Source organism: Anolis carolinensis, chromosome 3, assembly GCF_035594765.1.
Source record: "Anolis carolinensis isolate JA03-04 chromosome 3, rAnoCar3.1.pri, whole genome shotgun sequence".
Lineage (NCBI taxonomy): Eukaryota > Metazoa > Chordata > Lepidosauria > Squamata > Dactyloidae > Anolis > Anolis carolinensis.
In genome coordinates this window covers 188,529,239-188,548,654 of record NC_085843.1, presented here as the reverse complement: position 1 = coordinate 188,548,654, position 19,416 = coordinate 188,529,239, and the positions used below count along the sequence as shown (strand labels likewise).

Sequence of the window (19,416 nt, the reverse complement as noted above, 5' to 3'; positions counted from 1 at the left end):
CTAGAACACATTCAGATTCCCATTAGCAACTTCTACATTTGTCATCATAGAAGTACAACTATTAATATACTAATCATGCTTATGAATAACATAACACTTTACAATAAGTAACTTCTTACATAGCCAGATGGATCCATAGTTTAAAGCAGGGGTCCCCAAACTAAGGCCCGGGGTTCCGGATGCGGCCCTCCAAGGTCATTTACCTGGCCCCTGCCCTCAGTTTTATAATATAATATTTTTATATCAGTTTTAATAATATAATATATTGTATATACATATAATATTGATAATAATCTTATGTTATACAATATAATACTAATAGTAATACCATATAATAATATTAATTATATGTTATATATTACATATTATATAATAGTATAGTGGTATAGTTCAATATAGTAATATATAATGCTAATATTGTGTTATGCTAATAATATAATATAGTGTATGTACATACAGCTGCTCCGAGTCCCCTTCGGGGTGAGAAGGGTGGGATATAAATGTAGTAAATAAATGCAGTAAATAAATAATTAATTTTAGACTTAGGCTCGGCCAAAGTCTGACATGACTTGAAGGCACACAACAACAACAACAACAATCCTAATTAACTTGACTATCTCATTGACCAGTAGCAGGCCCACACTTTCCATTGAAATCCTAATAGGTTTATGTTGGTTAAAATTGTTTTCATTTTTAAATATTGTATTGTTCTTTCGTTGTTTCGTTGTTATGTGCAGTATGCATAGGAATTTGTTTGTATTTTTTTCAAATGATAATTTGGCCCCTCAACAGTCTGAAAGATTGTGGACTGGCCCTCTGCTTAAAAAGTTTGGGGACCCCTGGTTTAAAGCATTGGAGGTCCCATGCAAAGGACCCTGACAAAATCTCAAAATTGAGCAATTTTTTTCAGTTAATTTAAAAAAAAAAAAAGAGAGAGAGAGGAGTGCATTAGGCAGGGAAAAGTAAAGGAATAGTTTATGAGATGGTGCAGTAAGCAGATAATGCAATCTGTATGAATAGCTCACTATTGGGGGGGGGGGGGGTGCGTAATAAGAAAAAGGGCAATGTCCATGTTATCCTCAAAAATGGGATTGCAATGTCTGAACACTCGATTAGACCATGATGCAATAATATCTAGTTGATCCCTCTGTCTTGTGTGGATTCAGCTTCAATTTGTTTCATAGAATCATAAGAGTTGGAAGAGAGCACAAGGCCATCCTGTCCAACCCCCTGCCATGTAGCAACACACAAACAAAGCTTCCAATAGATAGCCATTCAGTCTTTGCTTAAAAGCCTCCAGAGAAGGAGACTCTACCATCCTCTAAGGCAGCATATTCCACTGCCAAGCAGTTCTTACCATCTGGAAGGTCTTCCTAATGTTTAGGTGGTAATGCTTTTCCTGCAATTGGAATCTATTGCTAAAGAAAACAAGCTTGCTCCCTCCTCAATGTGACATCCTTTCAAATATTTAAACATGGTTATCATATCCATCTCCCTAAGCTGCTCCTCATAGGGCTTGCCTTTGACACCTTTGATCATTTTCGTTGCCCTTCTCTGGACATGTTCTAGCTCATTCATATCCTTTTGGAGTTGTGGTGCCCAGAACTGTACACAGTATTCCAGATGAGGTATTACCAAAGCAGTTTCCTCTCATCCAGTCTATTATTGACAAAATACACTGGTTTAGCATCTACACCCTTCACTGAGGTGGGATGGAAAGGAGATATTGTGTTTGGTGTACAAAGTTACAAAGACCAAAAGCCCAAGTGCATTCAATCAGGTACACTAAATGAGCTTCTGCTTCATTACATTGGCTTGTCTGTTCCTTTTCACCATTTATTGTTTAAGCTTTCAAAGAAAGCTATACTTTGTGCTCAATAGGTAATACTAGGTGATTCTTGTCCCAAGGGTAAATGGGTTCTCCTGCAATAGAAATGGATAATTCTCACTTCCGGAGTGCACATAACATTCATCATCATCATCATCATCATCATTATTTGAAACACAATAAGATGAGTTCACAGCAGACACTCTGCTGGCTGTTGTACTGGATCACACGCTGGACACTTCCCAAGTGTCTAGGACTGTGTGATGTATCGGCGAATAATGCGTGCTGATCCCAGTAAAGTGGCCTTCTGCAGCTGGCAGATGGTAATTTTTGTCAGCGCCGACTGTGTTTAAGTGCAGGCCAAGGTCTATAGGCACTGCACCCAGTGTGCCGATCACCACTGGGACCACCTTGACTGGCTTGTGCCAGAGTCTTTGTAATTCGATCTTTAAATCCTCATATCGTGTCAGCTTTTCCAGTTGTTTCTCTTCAATCCTGCTGTCAACTGGGATTGCAACATCGACAATTCATACTTTGATGATGATGATGATGATGATGATGATTATTATTATTATCAGAATATACAATTTACAATTTTTCCAAAGATGCAATAATAAAGAATCTATGATGGGAAAGTACATGGTATTTTGAAAAAAAAACCATTTACATATATTTAACCTCTTAATATAACTAATACAAAACATCATTGAGCATATTAGCATTTTGTGTACTCTAAACTACAATAACAATGAACATAATAACCTGCTATCCATCTAGTTTTCACTTTCCCCCTCTTTAAACATATTATGCTTATAGTTCTATGACAATTTTCTATCCAATAATGTATATTCTATTTTATTGTTATTCTCATACCCCCCCTTCTTTTCATGCTACCTTTGCCTGGACCAACTCATCTTATTTAGTTTTCCCAAAATTTAATTATTTCTGTTGCAGGTTTGTTCCCTCTTTCCTTCAATGAATTTATATTCAATAAATTACCCCACTCTGGTTCGACTATTCATGTTGCACAAGTCTGCCCCTCCCATGTAATCCTAAACAGCGCCACTCCCTTGCCTAACTACTTTGATATGTGGTTATTTAAGTTTTTAAAATTGTTTGGCTTTTGCTATGTATCTTAATGTTGTAACTTGTACTATTTTATGTATATGTCAATTGTTGTTTTTAGGGCTTTGTCCCCATGTGAGCCGCCCTGAGTCCCCTCAGGGAGATGGAGGCAGCATATAAGAAATAAATTATTATTATTATTATTATTATTATTATTATTATTATTATTATTATTATTATTATTATTATATGTCAAATACCCTTTTTTACTTTAATGTCACAAGTCAGTTCGTCATTGATCGCTATATTCCAAATTTCTCTATACCATTCTTCTAAAACAATTTCCCTTTTTATCTTTCCAATTCTTTGCAATTATCAATCTTGCCGCCGTTAATAAATTGGAGGTCAATTGTTTTTCTTCTTGTGTAAGTATCATCTCGTTGTATATTGACAACAATGCTATTTCTGGTACATTTCTAATCTCTATTTTTATTATTGCCAGTATTTCTTTAAAAACTATTTCCCAGAATTTTAAAATAAATTTGCAGGACCACCACATGTGTTTATATGCACATAGTGTTTAAAAGAAAGTATACGATCTCAGCTTTCGAACACCTAGGACTTATCCGTTTTCCGTACTGCCAACCCAGTAAATCAGTGCCTCCCTCGAATAGATGCATGTATAAACAACATATGAAAAGGAATGATAAACAGGATCCTGATTTGCCTCATCTTAGTTTCAGCTTTTCAGTGGGCTACATTATGGCATCTGTTGTTCAAGAGCTATGTGAGGACTGTGTAAAATCTGGCCTCAGAGTTTCTGACATGTGAAGGATTTTGGTGTCTGATTGTGAGCTGAATACAGATTGAGTAGCTTGAATGTGTGTGTACGCAAACCTTTCAGTGTCACGGCCAGAAATGTGATAAGTGGGAGTCAGGTCTATGGAAATCTACTCAAGCCTGGCTAATTGACCCAAACAGAACGGCTCACTAGAGTGGAAAATAGTCTCTATCTGTCTAACGGAAAAAGATAATGATCTTTTAAATAACAGGAGCAATTTTAACTCGATATCTCAATTACGGTGAACTCTTAAATGTCAAAGTACTGGGAACATTCAAAGTAACTTAATTTAGACATTTATATATCTTAGACACTGCTAGTTTCTTATCTAATTAATTATGAGTTGTTCGCAAAATGGTTGAGCATCCTAATTAATGTTATTTTTTGTAGTGATACATAAGCATGGCCTTTGGCCCCCTACCTGCTCATTAGGCATTTGATTACATTGTCTTCTTGTAGGTAATTCTGTCTTTTCAGTGCTGCCACTGAAAGAAACACACACTTCCTTCACTAACTAAAACCCTTTCTAGAATAAGAACATGCTTTAGCTATCATTTTTATTTTTATTTTATTTTATTTATTTGTATTTTTATTTTATTGATTTTAACCAAGGGGTTTTACGACATGAGATATTTATATTGGCTATTATTGTTTTATGTTATTGTTTCTGCAGTTTTAGTATTTTGTATGTTGCACCTTTTGGGTGCTTTGTAAGCTGCCCTGAGTCCCTCTGGGAGATGGTGGCGGGGTATAAATAAAAATTTATTTATTTATTTATTTATTTATTAAAGATGCCATTACTGTGGAGAATAAATGCAGCTTAGGTAAAGGTTTCCCCTGACGTGTCCGACTCTGGGGGTTGGTGCTCATCTCCGTTTCTAAGCTGAAGAGCCGGCGTTATCCGTAGACACCTCCATGGTTGTGTGGCTGGCATGACTGCATGGAGCGCCGTTACCTTCCCGCCGGATTGGTACCTATTGATCTACTCACATTTTCATGTTTTCAAATTGTTAGGTTGGCAGAAGCTGGAGCTAGCAGTGGGTGCTCACTCTCCTCCCCAGATTCGAACCTGTGACCTTTCGGTCCACAACTTCAGCAGCTCAACGCTTTAACGCACTGTGCTACCAGGGACTTCTTAACTTTACTTTAATTGCCATGGTGCAATGCTATGAAATCTTGGGAGGTGTTGTTTTACAAAGCATTTAGCCTTCTTTCAAACAATGCTGGTGCTTCACCAAACTACTATTCCAAGGGTTCCAAAGCCATGGCATTTAAAGTTGTGCCAAACTCCATTCATTCTACAATGTAGATGCACCCTAAGGACCACTTCACACTTCGGGCTCCGTGGCTGAACGACTGAGAATCTGCTGCTGTTGCCGAAAAATAGGTACAGACCTCTTAACACTTGCCTATTTTGTTGGCAGTGGCAACAGTGCTCAGTAGTTCAGCCATGGAGCCCAATTGCTCCCATCACACCCTGGAGAACTACTTCTGGGGTGGGTCCATGGCTGAACTGCTGCAAATGGCAGGTGTAAATGTGACTTCTGCCCATCACTCTCTGAGCATTGGTAATGACCCATATATGATCTGGGGAGATGAAAACAATGGAGTCACACACATGGGACAAAGCCTATCAAATTTAGACATTTGCTCTCTTTCATATTCTGACAGGATTGCCTGAAATCTCTGGAAACTTCACAATAACTTACAATTTATTTATATTCCACCCTTCTCACCCTGAAGGGGACTCAGGGCGGATTACAGAACACATATACGGCAACATTCAATGCTGTCATACACAGACAGGACAACAGTACAGATAGGGGTACATAGGCATTTCCCATCTTCGGCGTCCTGGAGGTTGTACCCGATTCTGGGCACTGAGGGCGGGATGCTGTCACTCCAGCCTCCATGTCCAAGATCCCTGTTCACAGACTTCCTTCTTCACCAGCATTCTTCTGGTATTTCCTTATGGTGCCACTAAAATACATCTCTGCTTAAGCAGTACCTATTTATCTACTCATAGCTATCTTTGATCTGCTAGGTGGGCAGTGAGCTGGGCTGAAGGTCAGGTGCTCACCTCCGACCTGGGCTTCGAACTGGCAACCTTTCGATTGGCAAGATTTATTGCAGCTGGAGGTTAATCTGCTGTGCTAAAGCCCGGCCCAGCAATGGGGTGTATCTGTACCAATCTGAACTAGTTTGGTAGGGTCTCCATTTAGTAGAGGGGCCCCTGGTGGCACAGTGTGTTAAAGTGCTGAGCTGCTGAACTTGTGGACCAAAAGGTCCCAGGTTCAAATCCCGGGAGTGGAATGAGCGCCCGCTGTTAGCCCCAGCTCCTGCCAACTTAGCAGTTCGAAAACATGTGAGTAGATCAATAGGTACTGCTTCGGCGGGAAGGTAACAGCACTCCATGCAGTCATGCCGGCCACATGACCTTGGAGGTGTTTATGGACAACGCCGGCTCTTCAGCTTAGAAATGGAGATGAGCACCAACCCTCAGGGTCGGTCACGACTGGACTTAACGTCAGGGGAAACCTTTACCTTTTTACCATTTAGTAGAGGTATACAAGGCAATTAAGAACTGATCACTTTCCTGAATGCAAGAACGAGACCATTTCCCTGTCTGTGGAAGAGAGTTGGATTTGGAGAGAAATCCCTGTTTTATACCTTAAAATGAGGCTTCACTGCTCAAAGAGACAGGAATCCAGACTCTCACTTTCTATTCTTCCAGAATGCCTCTTACAATGTGTGTAGACTTGCCTGAGACAGTTCCCTGCCTACATATAAAAATCTATTTGTGATTCATATTTACTGAGCATAATTCATAATACAGTAGAGTCTCACTTATCCAACACCTGCTTATCCAACGTTCTGGATTATCCAACGCATTTTTGTAGTCAATGTTTTCAATACATCATGATATTTCGGTGCTAAATTTGTAAATACAGTAATCTCTACATAGCATTACTGCATATTGAACTACTTTTTCTGTCAAATTTGTTGTATAACATGATGTTTTGGTGCTTAATTTGTAAAATCATAACCTAATTTGATGTTTAATAGGCTTTTCCTTAATGCCTCCTTATTATCCAATATATTCGCTTATCCAACATTCTGCCGGCCCGTTTATGTTGGGTAAGTGAGACTCTACTGTACATGAATCTTTATAACCAAAACAGTCCATTACTTAATGCCACATACCGTGTTTCCCCGAAAATAAGACAGTGTCTTATATTAATCTTTGCTCCCAAAGATGCTCTAGGTCTTATTTTCAGGGGATGTCTTATTTTTCAATGAAGAAGAATTCACATTTATTGTTGAACAAAAAAAATGAACATTTATTATATACTGTACAGTAGTTGTCATCACAAACCAGCATAACCAGACAAACTGTGAATCCTATCAAGAATTTCTTGTTACTACCAATATTTCTATGTATAATACTCTATGGTAGGGTACATTTACCAATCCTGCATGCTCTGGTGTTCTGTTCATTGGGCATGCTTCGAAACAAAAACTTGCTAGGTCTTACTTTCGGGGGAGGCCTTATATTTAGCAATTCAGCAAAACCTCTACTAGGTCTTATTTTCTGGGGATGTCTTATTTTAGGGGAAACAGGGTAGTTAAAGGATTGCCATAAAGGAAAGACAAGGTCTGAGTAGATGGAAAGACACCTATTTATGTCCCATAAACACGACATTGACTCCACATGTGGAGAAATGTACATGGGGCCTTTCTGAATGCTTTGAGACTTTTAAAAGAGGAAAATGAAATCATAATCACAACAATAACAATGCCAGCTGTTTGAGAAGGGTAGAATTCCCATTTCATTTTACTTTGTAGGCCAAAAAAAATGTCTGATAGTACTTTGGCTTTCTAAAAGCATCCTAAATGTGTAGCCTAAGCTGCTCTGCATGCAGTTCATGAGCTTCCCTTGGGTTCACTGGCAGAAGTCTGCTTCCAAATGCGCCACGTCCTTTGCTTGCAATGGGATGAAAATCCAAAGTCTAATAAATAATACCAATACTCATCTGTTTTCAAGAGGCAAACTGTGGGCTTTGATTCTTTTGAAAAGAGAGCAATCTCACTTCAGCCCTGACAGGATGTATGTAAGAATGGCTGTGTTCTTGAAGGAGCAAGAGAAGCACATTTTGCACATAATTTGATAAAGAAAAGTCTCCTGTAGTCAGGGATTTGGGCTAGTATTTGTCTAATGTGTTGCTCAGTCATGCTGCTCAGTGTCAATCAGAAGACAGAACACAGGCTAATTGACACACTACATTAACTGCACTGAATATGTAGGATGCAGGGGAGGCTTACTCATGTTCTAGGAAGCACATGCATTCCACTCAGAACAACTGTAAGAAAATTTGTCTTTAATGTCTAAATTTCCTCTACCCCAGACAGTGGTCGTTAGATTGGGACAAAACAGCCCAGATTCCAGGCATCTAGACCAGTGGTTCTCAACCTGGGGTCCCCAGATGTTTTTGGCCTTCACCTCCCAGAAATCCTAATAGCTGGTAAACTGGCTTGGATTTCTGGGAGTTAATTAAACAATGGTTATATTTTGTTCAGTCCTACAACACAACGCTTTCTCCTCCCAGATATCAATGGGCCCAATGAATACATATGATACCATTTCCAGAAGATTCCCAGTCCATAATACACACTTGGCTGATTAATTCATCATCAACATTTTTTATTAATTACACCTCTCCTTACGGCACATATAAAATACATACATTAAAAACGTATTGAAATAGTTAAAATACATCCATCAAAGCATATCTTAAAACAAGCACATATCAAAATACAACGTATTACAATACAACTATGCAATTTAAAAAATTATAGTTAAAACTGGCTTGGCAGGCATAATGGAAGAAATAGATCTTCAGAGCTGTCAGAGTTTCTGAACTTGCTATAGAGGTAGCCCAATGTAAAGCACATTGCAGAAGTCCAATTTTGAGGTTATCAACATGAGCACTACCATCTTTAGGTTCTCTAGTTCTAGGAAGGAGCACAGCTGGCATATCAGCCAAAGCTGGTAGTAAGCACTCTTGCCCATCACATCTACCTGGACTGACATTTGAAGAGACGGATCCAGGAGCACTCCCAAACTGCCGATACAGTCTTTCAGGGGGAGTGTAACCCCGTCCAGGACTGATTGACACACATCCATTCCTATTTTAGGACCCTTGATGACAAGCATGTCTGTTTTGTCTGGATTCAGTTTCAATTTGTTTTTCTTCATCCAGCCCATCACCTCCTCCAGGCATTCATTCAGAGACATGCTAACCTTATCTAAAGGCATGAAGAAATATATTTTAGTGTCATCAGCATACTGATAGCACCTTGCCCCATGCCTCTGGATGATCTCAACCAGGTTTCATGTAAATGTTAAAAAGCATTATGGATAGAACGGCACCTTGTGGAATGCCACATAGCTCCTTTTTTTGCTGACTCCAGGCATCAGCATTTGGACCCGCCTGAGAAATATAATCAGAATCACTGCAACACGGTGCCTCTGATTCCTACTCCCCCCCCCCCCCCCCAGGCGTACCATGATTGATGTTATTAAATGCCACTGAGAGATCTAAAGCACCGATGGGGACACATACCCCTTGTCAGTGTTAAAACATAGATCATCCACTAAGGCGACCATAGCAGACTTGACTCTGTATCCTGTTCTGAAACTGGTTTGAAATGTGCGAAGAGTGTCTTCCAAGACTAGCTGGAGTTGGAGGGCAACTGCCTTCTCAATCACTTTGCCCAAAAAAGAAAGGTTAGACACTGGTCTGCAGTTATCAAAGTCCAGGGGATCCAGGGAGAACTTTTTCAGCATTGGTCTAACTACTGTTTCTTTTAAACAGGATGGCAAGCTCCTCTTCCTGAGAGATACACTTATTATGTGATGTATTTGAAATCGAACTAAGTCTCTCCTCTGGATGACCATCCAAAAGGAGCAAGAAAACAGGCTGCCCTCCTTATTTGCCTCAGGAACTTGTCCACATCCTGTACTCAAGAATTACACCTCTCCCATCCCAACCAATCTTCTAAATACAGTAGAGTCTCACTTATCCAAGACTCGCTTATCCAAGGTTCTGGATTATCCAAGCCATTTTTGTAGTCAATGTTTTCAATATATCATGATATTTCAGTGCTAAATTCATAAATACAGTAATTACAATATAACATTACTGCGTATTGAACTACTTTTTTCTGTCAAACTTGTTGTATAATATGATGTTTTGGTGCTTAATTTGTAAAATCATAACCTAATTTGATGTTTAATAGGCTTTTCCTTAATCCCTCCTTATTATCCAAGATATTCGCTTATCCAAGGTTCTGCTGGCCCATTTAGCTTGGATGAGTGAGACTCTATTGTATGTAAATATATATATTTACACTGTTTGTATAACATTAATGAAAAATAGACTCAACTGCCCTTTAAAAAAAACCCTAATGGTACTCAATTCCTTCTCTTTTTAGTATCTTTTCTTGTATCTCCAGTTCTTTACTGTAGCCATAGGCTACAGTCCAGCAAGATTTTCTAGGATTTTGCTGCAGGGCCAACATGATTACTACATATGTTTATTCTTAGGTTTTCTCATAGTTTTGCACTATGTTTATTTGCTTTTTTGTCAATCACTTTTCTTAAAGTTTACAATAGGCCTTCGTTTCCCCTATGGCCAAAGGTACAATGGCTCTCCCTGGGCTGCTGCTGTTTTAAGGCAAATTCGGGGTCAAATCTTGTCTCACGGTCACGGTTATCGGTCCTTCCACATTGGCCAAAATTTCACATGAAGCAGCATTTTGATGCCACACCATGGAGCAAACCCCTCCTTATTTATTGGCTTGGGGGTGGTCCTATACTCCATAGGGAACATGGTGGAGACCCACCACATATAATGGCTATTCACTGAAGGAAATGGATATGATTTGTTATGGAAAAAGGTCCTCTTCTCTGGATGTGAAGAAGCTCTGGGCATTGCTGAGCCTCAAGGTCAACCAGTATGATTCTGTGTCATGGTTGAAATCGACTCACAAAATTGTCTGGCCTCAGATAGTATCAACTTTCAATTATAGTCAAGTACATTGATAAGCACTGGAACTTGCAAACTGGACCAACTGGATATTTACCTACCAAGTTTATTAAAAATCAACAACCATCCAAAAAGTTGGCTTCAAATATGTGCCCTTTGTTATCAAGAGGCTGGTGAATGAAATCACTGCTGAATTAATATTTACCCAAACTTATAAACATTTGAGTCCTTTATTTTATTTTGGCAGCTGGACTGCACTTTTAAGTAATGCTCCATCCATGTAAGTAATGCTTAAATGTTTCCTTTGGAACACTTAAGAAAATATGAAGTGTGCAATAAGATTTAGAAATCAAATGTAATGTTTAAATGCTTCCTTTTGGATGCATTGTAGCATCTAAGAAATCACAAACATGGTCATTGAACATGTCTGTTCTTTAGTTCAGATGGGATAGTTATTACCTTAAACAAAGATACATAGAGATTAAAAATTAGCATTTATGTTCTTTACTATATAAAGATCAAGCACATATTATGGTCACGTGCTTGTGCGCTAATCTATCCACTTTAGAATTAAAGTTCAAGCCTTTCAAATTAAAGTCCAAACGGGGTTAAGATCGATGCCTCCACAAACGGAATAGTACACAACTCACATCAATTTCAGAGTGAACGGTTTGTAGAATAAAATTACTTAGTGAGAGAATGGCCTTTCCTTATAAAAATTAAAATGCAAGACTCAGGCACCTAGAAGTGGTGTCTTGATCAGAAATAAATCTTACAATATGCAACACTACTGACGGAATATTCCATATTTTCTCCCAGTTCATTTTTAGGCCCCTTCTACACTGCCATAAAATCCAGATTTATTTATTTATCGTGTCAGAAGCAAATTGAGGGTACAGTTATAATGTATGTATTTTAAAAACCACGAAGTTTAAAACTTAGCATTATACCAAATTTTCTTTGACCAGAAGCTGGCTACTTGGAGTGCCTCTATTTTCGCTGTGAGAAGCTCCTCCATTGTGCATGTGACAGGGCTCAGGCTGCATTGTAGTAAGTGGTCTGTGGTTTCTCTTCTCCACACTCGCATGTTGTGGACTCCACTTTGTAGCCCCATTTCTTAAGATTAGATCTGCATCTTGTAGAGCCAGAGCGCAGTCTGTTCAGTGCCTTCCAAGTTGTCCATGATCTCAGCCATGGATTGAGGTTCCAGGTTTTAACCTGCCACTTTTGGATTCTCGCTTGCTGAGGTGTTCCTGTGAGTGTCTCTGTACATCTTAGTAAGTTATTTCTTGATTTAGGGGATTGGCATGCTGGCTGAAATCCGAATAGGGGATGAGCTGGAGATGTCCATGCCTTGGTCCTTTCATTGTTGTCTTCTACTTCCCAAATGTTGTCAAGTGGTGCAATGCCAGCTAAACAGTATAATTTCTCCAGTGGTGTAGGGGGTAGACATCCTGTGATAATGCAGCATGTCTCCTTAAGAGCCATGTCCACTGTTTTAACGTGGTATGTATTCCACATTGGGCATGCGTATTCAGCAGCAGATTATCAAAGCAGATAATCCACATTATCTGCTTTGAACTTAATTATATTAGTCTGTACTGCTATTTAATCCAGTTGAAAGCTGAAAATCTGGATCTTATCTGGCAGTGTAGAAGGGGATTAGTCTTTTAATATTCCAGCATTCAAGTGTTCAAAAACAGGGGGAATTGTCATGACTCAGTGATAACAGCTCCCAAATGATAACAGATTGCTGAACTGCTGAAAACTGGAAAAATATGTAAGGAAAATACAACATTGTGCTTCTGATTTAGCACTTTGGTTAAGATTACAACGGGGAGCTCTTTAGCTTTCACTCCTCTTGTAACTGATGACAAAAACATAAATAACACAATATAAACATTACACTTAACATTAAAACAAAAGCAAGTGATATAGTCAGATGCAAAATGAAAGAGATGCTTTTTCTTGGTCTCAAATGTGTCCCTTGAAATGCAATTTGGAATCTATAAAATCTGAACAGGACAAGAAGTTTTCAAAAGCACGTTTGTATGGCACTTTATATACAAACTGCATGACAAAGCTTAAACATGTTTTAATAATATGTTTATATCTTGCTTTCCTCAAAGAGAATCTGAGCATAGACAGTCATCGCAGGAACGTCTTTTGCTTCCTGGTGAGGTTTGATGAGTTCCAGTTCTGCATAGGTTAAATTTTCTTCAGCAATTTTAGGCTAAAAAACACATTTAGAAAAGTGTATCAGTTCCACTGAATTCATTCATTGATTTGACAGCGTTCCTGTTAGCAAAAAAGTTAACAATAAGCAGGCAAAAAGAAAATAACATACAAAATAAGAACATAATAAAACAGCAACCTAAAGTCAAGACTTCATTAGTTATACATAAGCATTTGAGAACCAGATTCTAAAATATAATTATTTAAAGGTTGAAAAAGTGTGATAAAAATTAGAGAAACTGCCACTTTAATTTGGAAATTCTTATACTGAATTCAGATGTCCCAAACCCCACCACTTATAAGTGGAAAATTACGGTAGCCATAGGAGACCCCTTTCGTCCATATCTCTGACTCCATCCTGTGAGATGACACATTGGTGGAGAAAGGACTATGCTTTAGGGATGTGTGAGCCATTAAAATGGATAAAAAATAATTACAAAACAGGGGGTGCTGGTGCTTCGTTTCTAAAGTGTTTCTAAAGTATAGTTTGTGAAAAATTTGTTACTATAACGAGAGGAACAAAATTTCATTACTTTTGTTATAGTAATTGCACATAATTACTATAATTGAGAAAAATTAGGGAGCTCCTTTCTCCCTCATTTTTAAAGCTATTAAAGTGAAACTTGCTACGGTGGCAGAACACATTTAACACTGTTAGCCCACCAAATTTCAGAATGTTTCATTTATCCACTGATTTTTGGAAAGTTTTCAAAGTTTTTATAAACCACACAAGCTATCTACTCGAATTTTATATACAATGCACAAAATAACGAGGGCATCAATCTCCAGAAGTTTCAGAAAGATTAACACATCTACACATTTTTGAGGATTTTAAAAAGTTTAGACAAAAACAATTTATCCCCCCAAAATGCGACAACAATTCCCTTGAATGTCTGTCTGTCTTTATGTTATACAACTACATAACTTCAACTTAGCATAGATTTATACTACTGCTTACCTACTTTAGCCCTCTTTGCAAATTCAATAATTTTATTTATTATTATTAGACTCACTCTAAACGACTTCTCATTGGGTCCTTCATTGAGAATTGCATTCTGAGAAATGTAGTTTAGGGCAGGATCTTTTGCATTCTCCACCACAAGGGGGCCTCACCTTCTCAAACTACATTCAAGATGGCTGTTATTAGTCTCCCGCCCGTTAACTTTAGTCCCGCCCCCAGTGGCTTTGCTTATGTTGATCGGGACAAAGAAAAAAAAGGTTTTTAAAACACTTTATATACTCTTGGCTTTACCAAAGTTGCTTAATGCTTATATTGAAAATTAAACTGACCGAATGTTACAGAATCTTAACGAAAATGTTTGGTGTTTCAAATTCATACATTCCCCCCCACCTTTCCTGCATGTTTCTAATATCGATTCATATGCATGAATCTAATGAATTTGATACGACTTATGAGGAGTAATGATTTTTGCACACCCCTAGTATTCTTGATTTACAACTGTTTATTGAATCTCTTGTTTAAAGCAAACAGGTTGTTTACGGTTCCTGTTTATTACATTTTCACACACTCTAGCAGTATTATCTGCCATGATAAATTGTTCAAAATAGAGAGACATTCTCAGAACCGCTTGGGAACGTTTATAGAAAGCAGACACAGAGGATGGGCTTTGAATTAACTGTTGATGTTTTTCTGCATGGTTAAATGAAAAACCATCTGTAAAAGGGGGATATACAATGGACTCAAATGTTTCCTTTCCTAACGTTGAATCCTTCTCAAAGGGCGTACCTATTTCTGCTGTAGAAATACCACCACCGCCCTCCTTTGTTTATGTTGCTTTGCAAAATTGGACCAATTTGAAAGGCAAAGAACCATTTTTATGACAAAGGTTAGAAGCATGAACGCTGCATGCCATTGCTTCAATTGGATTTGGTAGAAATTGTGCACGGGACTGTTTGCTAAGATATTTATCTTATTCACAAATAAAAAGCAGGCTTCTACAATATTTAACTATACAAAACTAAGAATGTGAAAACAGCAATATTTCCAAGTACGTACATGAAATCATTACATTAATGAAAAATAGTCCTTGAATGCATTTTTATAAGGGGTTAAGAAAGGAATAGAAATGACAACATCCTGTATTTTGAAGTTTGGAGACACTGAATGCTTTTATTACGGAGTGTTTGCCAATCAACAATTATTGACTTCTTTCTAAAATCTTAATTGAAAAATGCTGGCTGATCTTGAAAGCTAGCCAGTCAGATCTGTTTTGTTCTCGGGAGACCACCAACGAACAATGCCAAGTGCTGTAGGCTATATTTCAGAGGAAATAACTGGGAAAAACCACATCTGCATGTTCCTTGCCTAAGATAACCATATGAAATTAATGAGACCATCATAAATCGACATGTGACTTGAGGTTACATATACATACACTAAACTTTCCTCAGTTATTGGCTTGACTACTTCACTTTGTTCAATGTAAAGTTTGCTCTCCCTTTGCATTCAGTTTATCCTTCCTTCATGCATATTTATAGTGGATGGAAAAGGGTGAAGATATTATCAAAGAAGACACAATATCCCAGGTTTTTAAAGTTTCATATGCCCCTGGGTGCAGAATCACAAATGCATAGCTGCTCTCAGACCTCCTCTGACCACTAAATGTCTAGCAGGTGTTAAACTGATATATGTGATGCGGAATATAGTATTTTGCTATAGTCAAATTTCCATCCAGGAATGCCATGGAAAATCCATTTGATTCCTGTTGCAGTCCTCGAAAAATATGGAATGATGGGAAAAGCAAAACACCATATTGCCTGATTTTTATATATGCTGTAAAATTTAGAATCACCTTTAAATGTATGCCAAAATAATGCAATTATTGTTTGAACTCATCGCAAACCTGAGTTTCTCATCAAAACCCCAACATTTAGTAACAGCCCCAGAACTGAAAAATAAGCATCTTAGATGAGGGTTGCTAAGGTGCATCTATGCTGTAGAATGAATAGTTTCACCACATTTAACTGTCAAAGCAAAATGCTATGGAATCATGGGAGTACCTAGAAGAATTAAAGTTTTGCAGTAAGTTTCCTTATGAATATAAAATACAGAAATATTCCACCCGAGATGAACCAAATATTTACACCAGATATTTCTAGTATACATTTCAGCCTTGTGGGGTTTGATTTTACTTTACAATATTAAAATTGTATCTTCATTCTATAGTTTTTAAAATTATAGAATCTATCAGCATAAAATTATTTTGTTAAATACAAATGTGTATAATTTTCAAATAAAATCAAACAAGATTGTGTGCACTGATAATTAAAAATAAAATATTCTACTTCAGCTGTTCAAGTGATATCCATTAATTCAAACAGCAGAAATAATTTCTACTGAATTAAGACGATGCTTGATCATAAAATTTTAGGGTTGGAAGGGGCTGAAAAGGCCATCTATTCCAATGCCCTGCCAGAAAAGAAAATAAGTCCTCATCCAACCTGAAGTCTAATTTGTACTGCAATGTCCAAAGCAGTGGTTCTCAACCTGTGGGTCCCCAGATGTTTTGGCCTTCAACTCCCAGAAATCCTAACAGCTGGTAAACTGGCTGGGATTTCTGGGAGTTGTAGGCCAAAACACATGGAGATGCACAGGTTGAGAAACACTGGTCCAGAGTCTTGGGGTTAAGCTATTACTCTGTATCTTCCACTTCAAAATGGGAAATCAAGAGGGGGGCATTCATACAATTGAATCTATTCAATTGTATGAATGACCTGGAAACATGGAATATCAAGAGAAAAATTAGGTTAAGTGAGAATCCTTCTGCTTAACATACTATATGATGAATTTCCTTTGTATGGAATAATATTCAATCATGTAAATCACACCTTTTTGCTGTCTAGCTGGGCTGCAGAAGTCAAGGTTTGGGAGCCTGGATTCAATTACCTTTATAGTTGACTTCAGCAGCTATCTTGTTCTCTCACCAAATACAGCAATGGGTCCCTCTCTTCTTTTTGTTAGATATTTCATTTCAATTGCATTCGGAACAACCGCAAATCCTAAAAATGCTCCATAATACCCAGTTCATGCAAATTTTAGAGCTAAGTTTTATGAAATCATATTGTCCAGGTGTATTATTATGTTATCTGGAAATTGCATTGTTTCATTGTGTGGATTATCTCTTTATTCCTATTTTATTGTATTAACTTTGGATGTGAAAAATAACACTTGATTTCTCCAATAAAGGTCACAGGGTAGCATTGGCTGTTTTGCTTTCATACATTTTTATGATGTTCTTATAGTAAACATAATTTAATGAAGCCAAAACACCCTAAATAAATAATCACATCAAGAAAAGCAATAAAAGCAAATAACATTAGTACTTTCATAAGTGGAAAAGGTACTTCAATTACTGTTACAAGCAATGGTGCACCATAAACTGTGTAGAATAATTTCCCTTATGCATATTTCCAGTATGTAATAACTTGATTGAAAATATGAGGAAACACACAGGAGGTTCAAAATTGTAAGCACATACAGTTCTTTGCTGTGTGTAATAACTGAACATAGAAGATACAGTTTTGTCAACTCCTTTTCTCAGGCAGAAAGTAGAGGATGAGCTGTGCTCTATTTTGCATCTTGGGTTGTATTTTGCAAGCTTGATTAATTGAAAATAGGTTTCAATTGAAAAAATAAGGCAAACAAGACTTAGCAAATATCTGTATGCTTTGCAGAATGCAATTTCTATTTAGATATCAAACGGCTTCAATTAAACAACAACCTAACAAATGCCTGTATATTTTATGGTACTGCTATGATAAATAAGAAGCCTTTAAAAATAATTTTTGAGAATCAAGGTTTGTAAAAAAAAAAAACTGGCCAGAGGTGTAGAAAGTTGCAGCTACCCTGTATTTCATGCATATTCAGGAAGAATCGCAGAATTAGAACTAGTATTGAGCTAATGAAACAATAGTTCAACATTGCCTTTCAAAGCTTGTACGACAGTTAAAATTTACAGCAACCAAGGTGAAGGGGAAGATGAGGGGTCTTGGTATTGTAGTAGCTAATGCTGTGGCATGATTACCCTATCATTCAGTCTTCACTTTTCACTCCTGCTAATTGCTTTCAGGCATTTAAGATGAAGCAGCAAGAGTAGGCACTACTGACTGCGCAATGTTGAATGTCAGATTTGACATTAACATGAGATGGCATTACACAGAAATCCAGCACATACTTTTTAGTGAACAGAAAGGGTAACAATAGAAGAATGTGTTGGCTATACAATTTTGTTTTTAAATGCTTAAATGCTTTTAATTCCCAACAGCTTTAAAATGCCATTTTAAGGAATTATTACTCAGGCCCCTTCTACACTACTATAAATTACAGATTATCTGTTTTGAACTTAATTATATGGCAGCGTAGACCCATAAAAAGACTGTCTAGAAGCTTCAAATAGCAGCCAGATTTCTTACTGGGGTGGCATACAGGGAGCACACAACTCCCCTGTGAAGTCAGCTCCACTGGCTGCCAGTTTGGTTGTTGTATGTCTTTCGGGCTGTGTGGCCATGTTCCAGAAGTATTCTCTCCTGACGTTTCGCCCACTTCTATGGCAGGCATCCTCAGAGGTTGTGAGGTATGGATAAACTAGGTAAGGAAAGGAAAGAATATATATCTGTGGAGAGTCCAGGATATGGCAAGAGTCCTTTGTCACTGGGAAGCCAGTGACTCCTGCAGAGGAGAGAGGATCCCTCTTGTCCTTCGCTGACCATAGCATTTCTTGGATTTTCTTGGATTTTCTTTGTGGGTCTGTAGATAGTTTGTAAGTTGTGCTTCTTCATTAGTTTGCCTATGCGGTCAGTGGTTCCCTTGATGTATGGTAAGAACACCTTTCCTCTGGGTGGATCTTTGTCTTGACTCTCGTGGCTTGTTCTTGGCCTTGCAGCTCTTCTGATGTCTGTGGTGGAGTATCCATTGGCCTGTAGAGCCCAGTTTAGGTGGTTTAGTTCACCTTGGAGGAGGTGAGGTTCGCAGATTCTTTGTGCACGGTCTGTCAGGGCTTTGATTGTGCTCCTTTTTTTGACTTGGGTGATGGTTGGAGTTTTTATGAAGGTATCTATCTGTGTGTGTAGGTTTTCTGTAAACTGTGTGGCCCAATTGTTGATTGTTGACAAACTATCTACAGACCCACAAAGAAAATCCAACAAATGCTACGGTCAGCGAAGGACAAGAGGGATCCTCTGCAGGAGTCTACAGGATACCATGCAGCTGTGGACAAGTCTACATAGGGACCACCAAACGCAGCACCCAAACAAGAGTCAAAGAACATGAAAGGTACTGCAGACTAATTCAACCAGAGAAATCAGACATAGCAGAGCACTTGATGAACCAGCCTGGACACAGCATATTATTTGAGAACACAGAAATGCTGGACCACTCC

At 38.0% G+C, this 19,416-nt stretch overlaps 1 protein-coding gene across 2 annotated transcripts in view; it reads right to left on the bottom strand.

Moving 5' to 3' along the window:
- Window positions 1-19,416, bottom strand: part of vstm4 (V-set and transmembrane domain containing 4) — a 91,567-nt gene that overhangs the window by 30,790 nt on the left and 41,361 nt on the right. The window contains exon 8 of one of the 2 annotated variants that reach the window (XM_003225394.4): window positions 8,420-13,016. The exons of the other annotated variant lie outside the window; for it this stretch is intronic. Within the exon in view, the coding sequence (XP_003225442.2) occupies window positions 12,891-13,016 (126 nt within the window). The 3' untranslated portion in view covers window positions 8,420-12,890. Of the gene's footprint in view, window positions 1-8,419; window positions 13,017-19,416 lie in introns of those variants that run through there. 2 annotated transcript variants of the gene reach the window in all.